This window comes from Stegodyphus dumicola, chromosome 9 (genome assembly GCF_044657685.1).
Source record: "Stegodyphus dumicola isolate Sdum_Otavi_A_Nest chromosome 9, ASM4465768v1".
NCBI lineage: Eukaryota > Metazoa > Arthropoda > Arachnida > Araneae > Eresidae > Stegodyphus > Stegodyphus dumicola.
The window spans coordinates 17,579,846-17,599,867 of NC_140776.1; the positions used below are offsets into that span (position 1 = coordinate 17,579,846).

Sequence of the window (20,022 nt, forward strand, 5' to 3'; positions counted from 1 at the left end):
GAAGATATGCTCATTTTAAGATTATTTTGCGATATTGCTGTTGAACTGCACTTTACGGGTTAAAGGCGAAGAAAATGCTATTTAATAAATAAAAGTAACACACAAAACGTTAGAAAAACTCCCCTTTGGGAGTAATGTAAAATCTAAAAATTATCAGATTATTATTATTTTTATTTTTTAATTTCTAATAAATATTTTTATTAGGAATTTTATTGTATTATAAAAGTAATAAAAGTAATAATTTAAATTTGAATGTAATTTTTTTAAATCAATCAAAGCATACCAAATAGGCAGTCGAAATGCAAGTCGAATATATTTTACGGAAAATTTAAAAATAACATTTAAAAACCGCAAAATGACTGCATTAAATGTAAGAAAGGTCTAACATGCTTAAATTTGAAATGAAAATATTTAATTTTTCTTTCTACATTGCAAATAATTATTTTTTCGGTTAATCGAAATACTAAAACACAGCGATTTCCGTTTTCGATACACAATCTTTCACTGAAATCATAAACCACTACTTTCTGCCATTGGGAAGAGCCTTCAGCAACGTACCGTTGACAGTACGACTTCGCTCAGTTCCGTCCCAATTTTAATGAAGAGCAACCTTAAGGGGCGGGGACTGTTTCGAGTGTCCCACATCCCTAATCCCCTACCATAAGCTCTGGAGAGTACTTTCGGCTTGCCGCGTATTTAGAGTGCCTCCATGTCGCACAGACCCTATACATTTATAAACGTCAGTGTCTTCTCTTGGATTCAGTCCCGGAACCTTCTGCACGGCAGTCAGGGTCACTAACCACAACTCCGGCTGGGTTGCATTACATTTCTTTTAAATGTATAAGACTTATAATTTAGGTTTGTATTTCACATATATTTTATAAACTATAGTGCAATACTATTAATACGCAATACAATTTTTTTACTCGATACTTCGCAAACAAACAAGAGATAATAACTTATCATGAAAAATTATCTAATCATTTAAATTTTCACGTGTTCAGTAAGCGAATGCAATATTAACTTGAATTAATGAATTTTATTTGCCACAATTTAAACCGCAGCTGTTTACCGTCTGAGTATAAGACGGTGCTCATTAATTTCATTGTGGAAAACCATTTATGGGAGCTGGAAGTCTGATTAATTTAAGTATCTGATGTGGACGCTGCATGTCTTCCTTGTATGGCCTATTAAATTATACCCATTTTGGGCTACATTTCATTTAAATATATTTTCTCGAATTTCGTTAGACATATATTCTCATTCAATTAATTCATTTTTCACTTTGCGGGAAAGCAAAAATACGTAAAAACACAGAACAACTTCATAGAAAATTGCAAAATACAGAAAAATATAAGACACCAAATACAGTTATAAATAGTTAAAAGAAAACAAATTTTACAGTTAAAATTAGCTTTCCTACCTCGAAACAAGCAATTCGGCCAGCGCGTATGAAGACGTACAGAACTGAAAGTTAACTTTTGGCACCACTGGGCGAAAGACACGAAGTTGGTGCACCAACTAACATAATTCCCTATTCTACTGAGAGTTTCAAATGTCAAAACTTCGACCTTCTTAGGCCTAGAGTCACTTAAATTTTAAATTGTTGATAGTTATACAACTACTGCATGCAGAATAACTAAAGAGATTAAAACTTTAACCGGAACTTAAGAACAAATTAAATCAATTATTTTCAAAACAAAAAATGCACAATTTACCACCATATAAGACTAAAAACCTGAGCTGGGAAGAGAACTGGAACCCAAAGTGGGAAGAGAAACTCGGAAGAGAGTGAATAAATTATATATATATCTGTTTGGTGCGGCCGATTGCCTCAAAAAAGGGGAATGCACAATTACATGTTATAGCAGTCCCATACACAAAATTTCAACGTTTTTCAGGTACTCGTTTTTGAATTACGCGAGATACGAAAACAAATCTCTTCTGAATCCATTTTAAATCTATTTTGAAAAAAAAAAAAAAAAAAAAAGAATATTTTATTCTGTCCGCACAGATGTCACGGAAAAACATCATCTAAATGAATTCGAAAGGGGTCAAAATGGATATTTTCTTTCAAATATGATACCCGAAATTTTTCGCTATTGCTACTTCGTGCAAGGAAAAAGGATTGTTTGGATTTTTTTCAAGGTTACATCGAAATTCATAAATACTGAATAGAAGTTGAAGTTCATGATATGTGGTTTTTAATAAAGGGCTTAGGGAACACATTAAAGATACCTTACTTGAATGACAACTATTTATTTACATTCCTTAACTAAGCAATCTACATCGAGCATGAAATAATTCTAGCATGTTTCTGTATCGAAATTTATAGTATACATTTGTTTAATTTTTATAGTGTCGAAGTATTTAAAGAAGTGTTACATTTTAAATATCTTCAGAATGTAAATTAGAATTTATTATTTGGATTATCTAGATTATGGCAAAGCACGTTACGGCAACCTGTCTTTTTGGAGGAATAATTTTGTGAAAGTATTTCTAAAGGAAACTGGATCGTGTTCACGTTACACATGAGAAAAAATGAACGAAATTCCCACACAACTGGGAACACTGCTACTTTGGCCCGGGAGCAGACTGCATGAGCGATAGCACTAGTGTGCTTTCCCATAACATTATAAGGTATTTCTCTCACCTTATTGGTGTCCTCCGTGGTGTAGTGATCTGCATGCTGGGGGCATATTCCAGAGGTCCGTAGTTCGATTCTCGGCGAAGGTGTTGCATATTTTTCATCTTCCCTGCTTCCAAAATACCTAATGTTTCTACATGTGGCGCCGGAAGAAACTTCAATGTCTCTGATCACTGGTACCCTGATCTTTTTGGAGATCTGCTCTAGAGTTAAATCTACTGTTGTTTATTCCCGGCATTCTTCTTCAGCTCATGATTGGTACTTTGGCAGGCAGCCAGGAGGTGCTATTGCTTTTGGGGGTAATCATGCTCAGAAGAATACTTTGACGAAGCTCCTAATTGACACCTGGAATGTCTTAAATCTGACCAGAGAAATAAGATCTACCTCATCCTAGGGGATATATTTCTGATCATTTCACTCCTGGACATCTCACCTATTTGGGACTTGTATAAGAAGACATATAGAAAAGACCTACTTTCTTTTTGAAAATATTGACGACAAATGGACTCATAGATCTGCTCTGGTGTAATGGCTAACTAGTTAGTATCAGTAACAACAAGAACAATAACAACAACACAATTTTTAATGAAGATTTTTTGAGATTTTATATAGTTTTGCCTTGCCGCGAAGTGAGGACTGAACAACTGAATGCGAAATATATCTGTAATGAAATTTAAGGAAATAAGTTTAAGTGAAATGCAAAAAAAAAAAAAAATAAAAATAAAAAAAATAAAAAAAAGGTGTGTAATTGAATAGGCCACACAAGGAAGTCATTTGGTGGCCATATCAGAATTTTTTTTTTTTTTTTTGGTTAGAAACATGATAATGCTCTCTCCTGCCATCCTGGCCTTTGCTGGGGTTTAGCCACAAGAAGATTCACTCCAATAAAATAAATAATATTTTGGTATGGTGAAAACCCTGGTCGGGATTCTGCTCATACGCAAGTAGTAGTACTTCCACCTGGTTTCGCACCCGGCGACGGGCTAGCTTGCTGTTTTTTTTATGGCTTCCTAATGTGTGAAAGCAAGCTGAGAAATTTCTTCCAGGAAGACATTTGACCATTGGCAGATGACATCGCGTTTACTTTAGTTAGATTAACAAACTAATCAGTGATCTTTACTTAAAAGTAACAGACTATGCTAAAATACCCAATAGGTTTTAAATCAAACTTAATTATTGTCATTATAAGACATTGAGACAGGAAGTAATGATTTCTTATTAAACAAATAAAAACTTTATTCTTCAGTCTTAAAACCTATTTTTTCCTCTTCAGAATGTAAGGACATTGTTGGTTACTGGAATCTCTAGTTATTATAGAAAAAATTACCGGTGATTGTAAATTTTTTTGTCCAGTTGGAATTAATCTCCGCTTTAAATTAAAAGCTATAGTTAAGTAATTTCAAAATCTATGACGGTCCTTTTAAAAATAATGCGCCATACGTTACTTTAATATTAGAGTATTCGTAAAGTGTAAACAATAAAAATGTTTTTTTGTACTTAAACAAATGACTTCGAGGATAAAAATAATATGAAAATAAACCTACAGGAAAGGTGCGCTTACGCTGAAGTTGAGGTAACAACGCAAGGGGTTCACACGACCGCAAACTTCCACAGAATTTTGCACGCAGATATGTGACGAAAATGCATAAAATTAGCAGCTTCATTTGCACGCAGCGAGCAAATGATTTGCTTTAATATTCAGCTGGAGACTTTGCAGCTAATAGCTACGAATCAAACCAGAACTCTAAAAGCCAGCATAAAATTTGCATTCGTCCCCTTGGCATATGTTTCGTGACTAGAAGCACTCATCCGACATGAGTAGTCAAGGGCCGGTAATGGCAGCTCCCGAAAGGCTAGTCTTGGCGCAGCCCATCAAGGACATCCCATTATGCAAATTTCCAGTGTGGATCGCATTTGTCAAGGTATTGGCTCGACTTAGAGAACTTGGCTTGAAAAGAATCTTTAAGTAGCTAAATATATTTATATCCTTTGGATTGGTGACACTCACGCCGAATGGAGCAAGAGTGTAAATTTGAGAAATGTAAGAGACAAGTCACTGTTCTAAATGCAACGTTGATTGCGAGCTAGTTATCAGGATTATTGACCGGAGCAGTTAAGATTAACGAACAGATTTGAAAGAGCTATAGAGCTTATTCCAGAGCCTTTCGGAGAGGGGGAAGAGATAATGAACTTAGCTCTGATGGATTTAAGAACTAGATTCTTAGTTTTCGAATATTTACTGAATGGTAAATGAGGGAAATGGATGCGGTTTATTCCGCAAGTTGTGGAAAACCTCATTTTGCATACTAATTTCTGCAGAAATTATGTTTCACTCAGTAACTAGAAAAATCGTTAAAAAAACAATACTTTTATCATTTGGTTTCTTTAAATAAATTGTCGTCACATTATGTAAACATGTTAGTGAATTACTTTTAAGCTACTTTTTTTAAAGCACTTTTATGATTTTATGTGTCAGTAGGAACTAATATTTCTACGCATAAAAATGCTTTATGTATAATAATATAATATTTTAGAGCATAGAATGATAGTTTGGCAAGATTTAAAATACGTTTTTAAGTTATTTATAACAGTAAATTCTAAAAATAAATAACTTGGAAGTCATAAAAGGATACATTATTGTGTAAAGTAACATTCAGATTTCCTTTCTGTGAGTGATCTGCTACATCTTTCGAAACAAATTTTAGAAATTTTTGTATGTGAATATTGGTTTGAGTCTATCTTTATATTTTGAGATACTAGCCGCCTAATATAATTATTATACAAAAGAAAAAAAAATCTGTGATGATTTTAATTTAATTTTAGTTCAGATAGTGTAATTTCACGGTTCTAGCTGGTAATTAATGATAAAGATGAAGAATTCCATTTATTGCGCGTAAATAAATCACTTAGTTTGTTAATCGATAAAATCTAAGTTAAATCTCGAAGTTTTATATCTTACGCTTTTGTCAACTGGCAACACGCATGCATGCCAAATATAAAAATATTTCATTTCGGACAATAGTGACACGTTTCTGCTAAATCACCGAATCTGTTAAGACAAATATATTATGTTTTGTTGAGTGCAGTGATTTTTTTTTTTTTTTTTTTTTTTGTGTGTGTGTGTTTAAATTGCTGAGTTGTATGATTAAATCTGAAACATAAATATCTTACAGACTGGCAATATAAATTTTAATTCGCTGAGTTTCTTATGTGGGGCTTTATTTTATTTACTTAACCGTTAATTTTATTTTGAATTTAATTTTATTCCTATCGCTCTTGCTTTACACCCTTTCTTTCTTGCCATTGTATTTTATTTTCGCGCGTTATGCAAAGTAGGATTGAAAGGCGCAATTTTGAGCTGCTGTCGGAGCTACTTCAGGCAAAGCATGTTCTGCATTGCTGACAAAGCATGTTTCGGCTATGTTATTTCGCTGAGATTTAAGCTTGCTATTTTACGGCCGCGCATATTAATTGTCGGTTTGTCTACGTCGTTGGTAGGGCTAACAGCCAACTCGTGTTAATGATGTCTGTGCATCTTAGTCTGATTAATAGCTTAGGCTTAGTTTTAATTTTATATTTCTGCTTTGAGGTACAGCCAAATATGCTGGCTTAGTTTTGTAAGCACCAGGAGTGCCGACTGCACGTATTTACTTGATTTAAATTCTGTTTAAATGCATATTTTCTTGATTTGAATTTGAAAGGTTCTTTTCACCCCTCTCATGCATTCATTGACACAGCTGAACTTAGCGAATAGACGCTTTTTAGTTCAAGTAAGAATATAGCCAACAAAGCAACTTTAATTTAGCTAGAAGCTTACATTTAATCAAAACTTAATTGAGTTAACACAAAATATAAGATAAAAATTAAATCTGAAATTCAGAATTTGGGCTTCGAAGTGCTTACATTTTCAGACAACTAGGTGTGTTCAAAACTTACTCTAGATGCCCCCGTTTTTCAAAATGCGGGGAACATACATACATATAGATTCTTCATTATTTAATAATAGTGATGAAGACTGAAAAGAAAGAAAGAAGTAAAAGGAAGGGGGAGAAGAAAAAAATCTGAAAGCTTTCATATTTTATATTACACCCAAAAGGGCGTTTAATTAACGTTTTATGTGTTACCTTTATTTATTAAATATCATGTTCTTTGCCCTTAAACCACATAAAATTCAATTCAACAGCAATATCACGAAATATTTAAAAACAGCAAATCTTTAGTGTTTCCGATACACAATCTCGTTTAGTGGATTTTTTTTTTTTTTCTTTTTCGTACAGTTTTGTCATTTTTTCTGACTTTGGAATCGTTGAAGTTGTTAATAAAGATTCATTAAGATTTTAAAAAATTTGAAATAGTTAATACTACAAATTCAAAATTTGATACCAGGCCCGAATTGTAAGTGCCTATGTTCGATTGGAGAATTACGTTATTGGAAACTGGATGGCTCTATATACCGTTGTTTTTTCACAATGCGAGAAACATTCATGCAGATTCTTCATTATTTAATTTTTTTTACATATAGTACACGGCGATGATATGTAGTGGCAACAATTGTAAAAACGAACCAACGCGGAAAGTGAAACGACGCAAAATGCCGTTTTGAGATTGATAGCCCTTTGGGTGTAACGCCCCTTTGGGCTAAGATGTTATGATGTGTTCATAGCAAAATTAGACGCACTATTCGAGAGAACAAACAAAATGGATTCTTCAGTCTAAACTGTAATTTTCTGTGGAGCAAAAATTTGATTCTTTATCAAATATCTCATGTTACAGATGATTAGTTTCCTATTTCAATACTGGAAAATTTTTTATTATGGCTAGTAGTTTAAATTTTAAAACAGCTCTTTCTAATGATTTTGTGAATCATGTTAAGTGGGAATTTTCGCACATTGCATTAAGTGCGTTTGAACTTGTTTCGTAGTCTCTAATTCATTATATCAATTTTTAATCCTACCTTAAACGAAGAAGGAACGTTTGCCAGTGGAACAAGCTGACCAGTTTAAGAACGCTAAACATTGGTAGTCCGACTTAGATTCCGACTTCAGTTAACAACTTAATGCATGGGGATTTGTAACATAAATGCGAGAAATAATATTTTACGTAAATACAAGAAAATAATTCACTTAGAAAGACATTCGCAAAGACATTTTCTCTTCGGTAGATAATTTTAGTAGATCTCGAATACTAATAATTAACTGTCTTCACTTGGCGTTCACAGCTTTAAAGCGTTATTAGATTTGACATACAAAGGATTAACACTTAGTTATATATAAGAAAAGTGTCTTTTAAACATAATAGTTGGTGATCGCTGTTTCGCGATCTCAGCTTCACAACATTATCTGACTTCGCATATAGTAATGCTTATTTATGTGCAAGAAAAATTTGTTTTTAACATACAATTTGAGAATCACAATTGCATTCACATTTGATTTTTTAACATACTAAAGAGTCGATCCCATAAAATTTAAGCTATAAATGTTAAAAAATGAAATAATAAGTCTTAAAACGGTTCATAGAAAGCTAATAAAACTAACTGCCCCTCCCAGACGGTATAGTGGTTTAATATATCTAGTAACAATAAGATGAAGTTATGATAAATAAGTAATATTAGTAAACATACGTAAGAAATTAGCAATAAATATGTAATACTTTGCTCTAAAGTAACATTAAATAAGAAAGTCAACTTTATTTTCCAATTTATTTGTTTATTTTTTGCTCATTTCATAAATAAATACTTTAAAATATTACAATGTTTTAACATCTAATAATAATTTAAAAAAAAATATGCGAAATTGTGGGTCTTTTCCATCATATACCAAATAGTTTTCTGGAGAAGGATTTATTAGCTTATTACACTGTGGTGCGAAGTGTACGTTATTTAATATTTATTTATGTAAATTTATTTGGAGATATCGAAATAAAGAAAAAGAGCTACTTGTACAAATTTTAGACGGCATTGTTGCCTATTGGGAAACTTTTAAATAATATTTTCTTAAAAGTTCTTGTTTTACGTATTCCTCATAGAAGATTTTTACATTGTGTTATTCTACTTTATTAGAATAAATAATTAATTTACAAGGCACATTTCTCTTAGTTTCAAATAGAAACTCTCCGTGTCTTCCTAAAACAGAAAATACCAAAAAGTTGAAAGCATCTATAAATTTCTAAGACAATATTTTCTAACATTTAACATATCTTTAATTTTTACGCTCAGTCGAACATAAAATAACTACCTGGAGCATTAAAGAAGACTCAGAAATCTCAAATTTGAGTCTCATCCAATAGGTGGAGTACTTTACGGCAACATTTATCAATCAAGTGGCGAAAATTATCTTCCCCGTTATGATATCAGAATTTAAAATAAAAATAAATGATACGATAAAAGGGGGAAACTTTTTCTTGTGTGTGATTAACTTTTGAGCAAAAAGAAACTTTTTTGCGATCATTTTGAACTGTGCTTTGAAAGGAGAAAAAAACGTAGTACAGAGAGATTTCAAGAAGATGAAACAAATTTTGCTTTTGAAGGGGGTTCAGTTCTGACTCAAAAGGAATTTAAATAAAATTGTCAATAAACAAATAAATGAATACGTAAGTAAAAGAAATCCTCTCATTTCAGGAGGATTTTAGTTTAATGAAAATTACATTTAGGTACATATTTAAAGCCTGAATAATGCATTTCCCCTGAGGTGAAGTATATGCCTTCACACTTGATATGTTTTATTTTGAATGATAGAGAACCCTTTTACTTCCTTGTACGAAGTAAAAAGGAAGTATTGTAATCGCGAAAAGTTTCAAGCATTATATTTCAGCACAAATATCCATTTTCACCCCTATCGAATGTAATTTAACGATGGTTTTGCGTGACATGTGTGCGTAAAGACAGGGTAAAGCACTCTTTCCACCCCCAAAAAAATGTAAAACTAATTTAAAATGAATTCTGAAGAGAATTTTCCTTGGCGTCTGTGCGTACGCACGTACGTATCTCGCATAACTCAAAAACTGAAATTTTGTATATAGGGACTACTATAACATGTAGATGTGCACCTCGTATTTTGGTTGCCATCGGCCGCACCAAAAGTATATACATATATATATATATATATATATATATATCCACTCTGTTACTCGGCTCAGTGATCTCAGTTTCTTTAATCTTATATATTTGTAAATTGCGCATTTTTTTCTTTAAAAATTATTGAATTATATTCTTATCTTCTGGTTAAGGTTTTAATGCCTTTAGTAAATCTGTATGCAATATTTTTAGAATTATCAACAATTTAAAATTTGTACCGCTAAGCCTAATAATGTTTTCCATGGCGGCCGTTGCTTCTTTACATTTGAAACAGCAGAATAGTGGATTTGTTGCCAATCTAGAGAAAGTAAGCTTCGCAATAACAAAGATAACGCCTTCTATTATTATTGCGAATTAAATCATGCTTAATCCATTCTGGAATTTATTCGAGGAAATAAGTGTTTAAGATTTACTTCATAATTTTAATACAGACATCTTGAGTTTTAATGTATTTTTGCCTTGTCGCGAAGTGAGAACTGAATTAATTGAATGAGAAATACTGAATCGTCTGCAAAAAAATTGTTTCTTTTTTTGTTGTGGTTGTTGTTCTTTGCTGAATTTCTTTTATACATCGTTTTAGATTTATTATAGTATTTGAATAGAACATGTGGCAACGATTAGATAATTCTTAAGATGTTATAAATTTTGTGCCTTCTGAGTCAAAAAATGAACGAAATGTAACGCTCGTAAGTGAACTTAGGGCTCGTAAGTGAACTTAGAGTTTCGCTATAGCAAACAAATATAGTGCATTTATTCTATTGTGGTATATGCGCTATCGACGAAGTAGATTTAATTGAATCCAATAAGTTTAAATGAAATGCAAGAAAAAATGGGTATAATTAAATATTCCGTGTAAGGAAGTCATGTGATGCATGCACACATCAGATATTTTTTTATTATTTTGAGCCATTTAGCGATTTTTACAATTTTAATACAACCAGGATTTATTTACAAACTATTTATTTATTAAATATTTTTTTATTATTTTGAGCCATTTAGCGATTTTTACAATTTTAATACAACCAGGATTTATTTACAAACTATTTATTTATTAAATATTTTTTTTTCCAATAGCGGGCACTTGCCTATGCTGGCATCGGCCACTCTTAAGGACAGATGTGGCGGTGTCTATTCTGGAGGCGAGGTGCCTAATAGGTGGTCCACCTTTGCCTCCTATAAAGGGGCAGACAATATTTTCATCTATGCCTTCTCCGGGATTCGAACCTGGGTTCTTCGGTATCGCAGCCCGGCTCCTCTAACCACTACGCCGTCTGGGGAACATTTATTTTACTGTTTATTTGAATATCACAAAGCACGCGAGGGCTATTTGGCAAGAGCGGGATTGATTCGGGGAGGATTTCCTTAGGAATATATGTTGCACGACCGTGCTTTTGTAGACATGGAAAAAATAAACACTTGCATTTTGCGACATTCATACAAAATGAAGCATCATACCAATTTGCTGTACCTAGAAGCACATTTGTGCTTAAATTGTGCAGAGAATCAGGTGATTAATTCTTCCTTTTATTATGAACTACCCTCCAGATCTGAAGCCTTGTAATTTTTACCGATGACTTACCGATCACACGAAGGCATCCCTGACGTAAAGGGTACGTATGGATCATTTAATATTCTTTAACATTCAGGGCATTCACACATTTTTTAACACTGAACATTGATGGCTGGCTGCATGGGCGTTTTCGTGCTTTTCTTAAGCACGAAAAAATTTTCGTGCTTAAGAATTTCTTAAGCCGTAACGTGTATACGAGCCAATTTTCCTTAGAAAGCCCTCCACGAAATCAACCATGACGTCTTTTATAATTTTGAAAGACATTATCCCGTGTCTGACTTATTTGACGTGCATCAAATAATCCTAAGGAAATTAAGTCTCTGTTTACATTTTCTTCAGGTGACAGCATACAGTGATGGCTGATATGTTAACAGTATACTATGGGATATTTGCATTCTTTTATCGTAGAAGTGTAATCTATCGACATACTTTAAAACAAATTGTAGACGAAATTCCTTAAAAACGCATAATTTATTCATTTCTGAAGTAACATAAACACCGTAGCTAAATGAAATGTGAAAATTTTCAATAACTTTTGAACCACCGTGTATATGCGATTAGAAACTTAATCCATTCCCATATCCAGTTCTTTTATCGATAAAAAATGACAATTGTTGGATTTGGCTTTGTATGTTAGATCTAAACTCATCGATATTGCAAATATTTTTCGCGACGTTTCGATTGAATTTTAAACTTTTGAAAGGCTGTATTGTGTTTACCGAAAAGAAGCCCTTGATTTTCAAATGTCATTTTAAATATATCCTGGATATTCATTTTCTCACTTCACGTCAAGCGCAAAATACATAACAACTCAAAACATCTTTATAAAAAACTGTAAAATACCGCAAAACATAAAACACCATATACAGTTAAAACAATTAAAAAAACAGTTATTATAATTACAGTTTCTACGCAAAAAGAAACAATTCGGCCCCTTGGAAACAAAGCAGATTTTTCCGTGTACAAAACTGAAAGTTTACTTTTGGTCCCACTCCGCAAAAAAACATTGCAGTTTATGTTATGTTTCAAATCTAAAGCGATATGGCTACTATGATTTAGTAATGGTGATTCATTTATCATGATGGCTAGATTATCATGATGGTAAACGAAAATGAGTCTTTTCCGCAGCTAAACAACTTTTAAATTGTTGATAATTCAACAAATATTGCATGCAGATTAACTAAAGGCATAAAACCTTAACCGGACATAAGAATAACATAATTCAGTCATTTCTAAAGCAAAAAAATGCACAATTTACCAACATATAAGAATAAAACAAACTGAAATTTCTGAACCTAGTAACAAAATGGGTGTATGTGTATATATATATTTATTTATTTATTTATATACTTTTGGTGCAGCCGATTGCAATGGAAACTTGAGGTGTGCAACTACATGTTATAGCAGCTCTATATACGAAATTTCAACTTTCTGAGGCTACTGGTTCTTGAGTTACGCGAGATACGTACGTATCAATGATGTATTTATATTTCAGAAATATACTCTAATATTATTTTATGTTCTGTCATTGGTAATAATAACAGTTATTGGTAGAAGTAAAGAGGCTCTTAATTTTGACCGAACTTCATTTTCTTTTCCTTCTCACAGACGTCACATAAGCTGAAGAATAGGGCGACTTGCTAAGCACGGCGAAAATATTCGAACTTCACCTTACTGCACACCCCAAAAAAGAATCTATGCTGTTATCTCTTTCCGGCACGCTACATTTTAAAGTTGGTTTTGATAAAAAATAAAGGTAGGCAGTCTAATTAGGCCTAGAGGAGTACACAAGTACTATCTTGTGATAGTAGCACTTATCGTTTTAATTCTGTGGGTGTGCTCAAAGTGGTTATACTGATTGAATAGAGCTTCGGAAAGAGTGCTGAAATAAGCATTGTTGTCAACAAACTGAGCGATGAGATGCGGAAAAATAAAGAATACAGACTCTCAGTTGTCCTAGATGATCGGTGAGCCTGGTCTGAGCACACCTAGGGTTCGCCGTTTGATTTTAGGCAAGATTTCAAGTAAAAATTTAAAACTAATATAGAATAAGGAGATTGGCATACAATTAAAAAAATAACATAGAAATTTCTTTTCAAACAATTCCTTTTATACCCTAAAAAAATATGGAAGATTTCTTTGAAAAATGAGGGTCTTAAAAAACTGAACATGGCTAAAATATATCAACTGTTTTGTGTTCAGCTGCCATCTACTATAGATAAAGAAGGTTCAGAATAACCTATAGTAACCTACAAATCCTTTTTCATTCAATGCTTCTGTGCGTACAGAAGGAAATTTTTAGGTGTGTCCAGAGCGGACACACTGTGCCGCAAAGAGTTATAATTCCAGTAGTTACGGAACTGCTATAACGAGATAAGGTTACGCGGAGGACCCCACTACAAAGGTTAGTTCACCGAGGAGGAGCAGTAGCTACGAAATGAAGCTGCAAGTGCTCACTTGAAAAGATGTCTGATTTGCATTTTCGCCGCTCCTTAGCTCAATGACTAAAAATACAAATTGCATAACTACACACAATTATATTCTGCCATTAAATCCAAAAAAAAAAAAAAAAAAAAAAACAATTTAATCACTTACAGAATTGTTCTAATATATGTATTTTAGCCCAAAATCGGACTTTTTATGAAACGACATGCCACATTTTTATATACTTCGATTCTACAACTCAAATTATGCCAAAGTGCCAAGTTTTGTAAAACTCGCACGAGTAGATTTTAAAAAATTAGGCTCTCAAAATTTCAGCTCCTCAATGTTAATTGAATTTGCTATAGATTTATGAACATCTCTTTTTCTTGTTAAACTTACTTGATTCCCTCTTCCAGAATTCCATATTTAGACGTAGTTCAAATATAATTCACACACCTCTATTTATGATTTATTTTTAAATTTGTATTTTTAAATATTTTTAATTGAATTTGATATATATTTATTACTATCTCTTTTTTTTTATTAAACTTACTTGATTCCTTCTTCCAGAATTCAAAATTTAGGCTTAATCCAAATGCTATAATTCGCACATTTTTTTATTTATTTTTAAATATAGTTCCTAATTTTTTCGAAAGAAATTGAGTATTATAACATACAAAATTTTTAATATCATCTTAAAATAGATGTGTATTTCTAAGCACAAGTGCAAAAAATTATTTTTTTAATTCAAAATTTTCTAAGATATACATGGATTTGCATATTGGCGTGTTAATCTTTTTTTTCTTGAGCGATAATAACGCTAAATGTGGTTTCCGAGCTTTGTTAAAATTATTTGACTGTAAGAACGATGACCTTTTTCCACTCGTATACAATGAAAATAAGGAAAGAAAAACGAGTTGCTATAAATTATTCGGTATAAAAAAGTTCGCCAAGTGACTTATACTTGGCACAAACTGAAAAAAATGCGCCAAGATAAATTTTTGAATTTTTTTAGTAAATGTCGCCCCCAAATTTGCAAAATTTAATCTTTAGGCATAATTTTTGTCGTAGAATCGAAATATGGAAAAGCAATTGGCATGCCATTTCAGAAACAATCCGATTTCGTGTCAAACTGCCTTCATTAGAACAATGCTATATATAAATTTAATATATATTATAAGTCGCGCTAAAACGAGAGATATCGAACTGTCTTTTTTTTTTTTTTTTTTTTTTTTTTTTTTTTTTGTACATTTACTGCTGCAGGATGTAAACATTTTCTAAATTAATAATTTATTTTCATAAATATTTAATACTAATATATTGTTAGAACTACACAGCACTTTATTATCTTTTCTGTGTTCCATTGCTGGTTTACAACCGGCAGTGGGTTTCTTTATCCTGTGGTCAATAAGAGGTCATTATCTATTGTGTTCTAAACTGCAACAAATTGTCATTGCAGCTGCTATTATGTTATGGTGTTTATAAACTATGTATAGTTTCATTTGCGACGAGCGCCTTCAGAAAGAACGATTATGAAAATGTAAAGAAGAACATTATCGTTAAGATAAAGTGATTTATTAACCCCAACTTGACTTGAATTACCCCAACCTGAGATCGTCACCGTAACTTTTCACCCTGAAAACATACGTACAGCGGAAAAAGCGAGCTCTGCCCATAATTTTACATAATCATTTTCAAAAACGCAATTAGGCATTTTCGAGGATGATGAATGTCGGAAATAATTTTTCCCTTTCGTCTCATTTCAGGTTCCCAGTCGCCATTTGTCAAGTTTCGGATCGGTGCTGTGACTGCCAGATGTGGTCTGTGTGTCGATAACGAATGATGTATGGACACAATTTGAAAATCTTTTTCTCCGCCATCTGCATATTTGATAAGAAGGACTTCACGAATGAGCATGAGAATGGAATTTTGCTTTATGTGAACTATTCTTAATGACTGCATGACATTTTCCGCGCACGAAACAAGAACTCAAACAAAGGTAGCATTTGTATCCTTCGGAATGTGACAGTAGAAAAGAAATATTGAAGGAGTTATGTTACACAAAGAAAAAGAAAATCTGAAATTATGCCCCAAAGGGCGTTTTTTAAAGTTTTGTGCGTTATCTTTATTTATTAAATACCATGTTCTTCGCACTTAAACCGCATAAAATTCAATTCAACAGAACTATCACAAAATATTTAAAGACAGCATATTTTTGAAATTTCCAATACACAGTCTCGCACGCAGGAGTTTTTTTTTTTTTTTTTTTTTTTTTTTTTTTGCGCAGTGTTGCCATTACTCGGTTTGAAATAGGTTTGTTCATTAAAAATTCCTTAAAGTTTTACAAAATTCGAAAGACATAATAAAACAAATTCGAAATTCAAAATTCGGGTTCCCAAGTGCCCATTTTCGGTTGGAAGACTACGTTATTCAAAATTTGATGGCTCTAGGTACCGTAGTTTTTTTACAATGTGAGAAACATTCGTGCAGACTTTCATTATTTAGTTTCTTTAAATATAATGCATGGCGATAATATTTGGTGGCAACGGTTTGAAAAGTGAACCAACACAGAAAGTGAAACGACACAAAATGCCGTTTTGAGACTAATAGCCGCGTCAGTCTAATGCTCCATTGCGCTTTAAAAAATATATAATAAAAAATATGAAAATTATCGACACACCTTTTACTGATGAAGTAATGATCAAACTACGAATTGGTTTAAAAATTTTAAATTTAGCAGAAGAATAGAAAATAAATGATTGTTAAATAAAAAAAGTGGTCTACAAATATATTTATATTATTTTTAATTAAAATGTTTAGGTCGATAATTATTTAATAATTTTTTTTTAAAATTTGATAGCAGTGCAATGGTTAAAATAGTTAAATGCAATATTTGTCTTTTACGTTTAAGAATTAAGAGTGAATAAATTTTATTGTGACTGTTTCTTCTGCTAGAATTTGGTATTAAAATTTTCGTAAAATGTGTTTTAAATTGTGAAATGATGAAATATAAATAATAATTTTTTTTTTTTTTTTATTTATTGAAAAGAAGCTTAGTTGCCTTTCGAAAATAGAGATGTCAAATTTTTAGAAATTTCTAAAACAATTATGGCTAAAGTTTAATAGTCTTTTTTTCCGTATTATGCAGAGAGAGAATTTATTATAATCATAATTAAAATTATAAATCTTGAAATACCATCACGTTATACTAATAACAATAATTATATGTAAAAAATTTTTAAACACTAAATTAAATTTAATAATTTCGTGATAATACTGCTGTCGTACATTTGAATGTTTTTCGCTAGAAACTCGTGTTAGAATTATATGTTTAATCATTAACGACTTCTGTAAATTCTATTAAACTATATTTCTTTGCTGCTAGCATTCCGTGAAATCAAGAAAAGAAGATCACAAATGATGATAGTGACCTGAAAGGAATTCTGAAGTGCTGGCGAGAATGGAATCAAAAAATTCAGGTGTCAAAATATTAATTCTTTTCATATCCATGGAACTTGTAACTGAAATTCTAAAGTTTTCAAAATCATCTGTCATTGTGTAAACATTGTATATATCAAATACATCATTGTAAAGTTATATTACTGTTTAAAATAAGATATTTGTTAATAAAATGTTTTTGGATAATTATTTAGTTTATTACGTGGAAAGAAATTTAATACCAAAGACAACTTGGGGTATGTCTAACTCTTTATTTGATATACTAAATGAGTATACTTTAATGAGTATGGGTAATCAATATATTCAATTTAAATTTTTACCTGCAGAACAAAACTTTGTATGTAGGTGGGCAATAAAAACTGCAAATTTTCCTCAAATATTAATATATTTATTTTGTTTTTTAATTTATACCTTTTAAGGGGGTCATCACCTTAAACCCCTTATGATCTTCGAACATGTAGCTGTTGCGAGAATTGGGATATTTTATTTCTTTTAAAAGCAATTACTTCCAACTTTTTACAGTTGACTACATAATATAACTGCTTTGGGAACTAGTAACTAGACAGTTTGTGTTGCCACAAATAGTTTTGTAATTTAATCCGCTTTGTGACAAAATTTTAAAAACTGTTTCCACCTTGCGCGCATAATATTTTAAAAATGGCTAATCGTACATATTTAAAATTTGATGGAATTCTTTATATGGGCACTAACTGAACCAAAAATCGGATGAATATTTTAATATTAAAAATGTTATGCACGAAATCATTACACATTTTTTTAATAAAATGCATTTCATAAACTCAGCTCCAAATAAAATAAAAATTTAACATGAAATTCTCAGAATTTTTGGTTCACAGCTGTTTACAAGTGTTATAAAAGTTATATATAAAATATGAAATTAAATTATGCAACAGAATGTTTTAAACTGTGCGTTCAAGGTGGAAACATGACGAAAACTTTTGTCACAAAGCGGATTCAATTATAAAAATATTGGTAACAACAAAAACTTTCTGATTACTATTTCAGAAAGCAACTACACTATGTAGTCAGCTGTAAAAAGTTGGAAGTAATTGCTTTTAAATTAAAGCAGTTATCCCAATCTTGCAACAGTCACATATTCGAAGATCTTATGGGTTTTAAGGTGTATCCCTTAAACTAACAAAATATTCCTGCAATTTAAAACGCAAGATACGGTTATAGATTTGATTTTATGGCAAAGAAAAGTTTATGGCAAAGAAGAGGAGAAACATGCTTAAGGAGAGGGATATCTTCGTGGAGGACTTCCTAAGGTGTGTGTGTGTGATTATGGCAAAGCTTCGAGGGCTATCTGCCTAATGGGAGGGATGCCTTCGTGGAGGACTTTCAAAGGGTAACTGGCTCGTATACACGTCACACATGGGGAAAACCACGAAAACGCTCATGCAGCTAGCCCGTTCGCGGAATTCAAACCTCGGACCGAACTACCAGTGTTCAGCGTCTTTACCGCTCGCCCGCTGGTGGGCCCTAGCTAACTGATGATGTGTGCTATAAATTTCTTTTAATACAGTGTACGGTAAAAATAAGGGAAAGAAGACCACCCGCCTGGCATTGCTGCCTTATGGTTAACGGAGCTTCTTCCGTCGAACCACAAACGACGGCGACCAACGACCCAGCCGTGTCCACCGGACCAAATAAAGGAATTAATTCGCCACGAGAAACCAAAGGATGAGTCCGGGTAACAAAAACGTTAGAAAAAAACAAACTAAAGCATACACAAAATTACAACCCTATAGGGCCACAAAGCTAATAATACAATCTTCAAAAAGGAAAGAGAGAAACCAAAAATAACTAAATCAAAATAATGTTGTTAGTATAATAAATTAGAAAAAAAGGAATAAAAACACAGAAAACCACAAATACACACACAAACATAAAACCCACACAAACTACCACACATCACAACATAACATAAATCAAAAACACAATCATTCATATCGGAACACCAGGAAGTACCAAGGTATGACGCCAAAGAGGAATTCCCAAACTTGATGCATAATTCCAAAATTCAATCTCTAACACTAACACAAAATACCAACAACTAATACAGTGTATGGTATGAAATATCTCTACAATATTTCCGTTTATAATTTACATTATCCTCTGAGAAACAAACTTTATTTTGAGATACATAATTATTTTACGAGAAAGTAATAATAAATATATGAAAAGTGGGTACTTTTCCGTTTTACCGGAGCAGGCGATAAAGTCGCCAATAATTGTACAACTGATGCCAAACGGAATATCCTCGCTGGTAAACTTTTACGCCTCATTTTCAAAAAAAGGCGCAGACATTTCTTATCAGATTGATTGTTTATTTCAATACTGGCATGCAATTACGTAGAATGTTTACCAGATAGTTAAATTTTAAGCCCTAAGGCTATTCACGGTAATTAAGTCAATTACGATGTAATCACACCGCTCACTCGAAGACGAAAATATAGAAAAGGAGAACTCGAGTGTTAAATTCATCAATTCTAATGAGAATGCTCTAGCGAAATAAAGCTCTGCAGTTTTACATTAAAAAATTAATTTAATTAAAATTAAAATTTAATTAAAAATTAAATAAATTTGTAGCTGAATTTATCAAGGTACTTCGGAAGATAGGTATTTGTGACCTGTAGTTTTTAAAGAGACTCTGTCAAGACTTTGACTGTGCTGGATGATTTTTTTTAGATTGCTTTTAGATTTTCGCAGTTCGTTGCCAAATAATCTATGAGAGTTTTAAGTTTGTTTCGTAGTAGCTTACTCTTTTGAAGCTGTTTCAGTCATACCTGGGCATTTTCAACTGTGTACGGCCGGAAATATAGGTCT

General features: G+C 32.2%; 1 protein-coding gene across 2 annotated transcripts in view; it reads left to right on the forward strand.

Moving 5' to 3' along the window:
• The window catches only part of LOC118193355 (cell adhesion molecule Dscam1-like), a 978,906-nt gene extending 961,548 nt beyond the window's left edge, over positions 1–17,358 (forward strand). For both annotated transcript variants that reach the window (XM_085823255.1, XM_085823256.1), the window contains exon 26: positions 15,480–17,358. In XM_085823255.1, the coding sequence (XP_085679381.1) occupies positions 15,480–15,556 (77 nt within the window). In that variant the 3' untranslated portion in view covers positions 15,557–17,358. The remainder of the gene's footprint in view (positions 1–15,479) is intronic.
• The last annotated feature ends 2,664 nt before the right edge of the window (positions 17,359–20,022 follow it).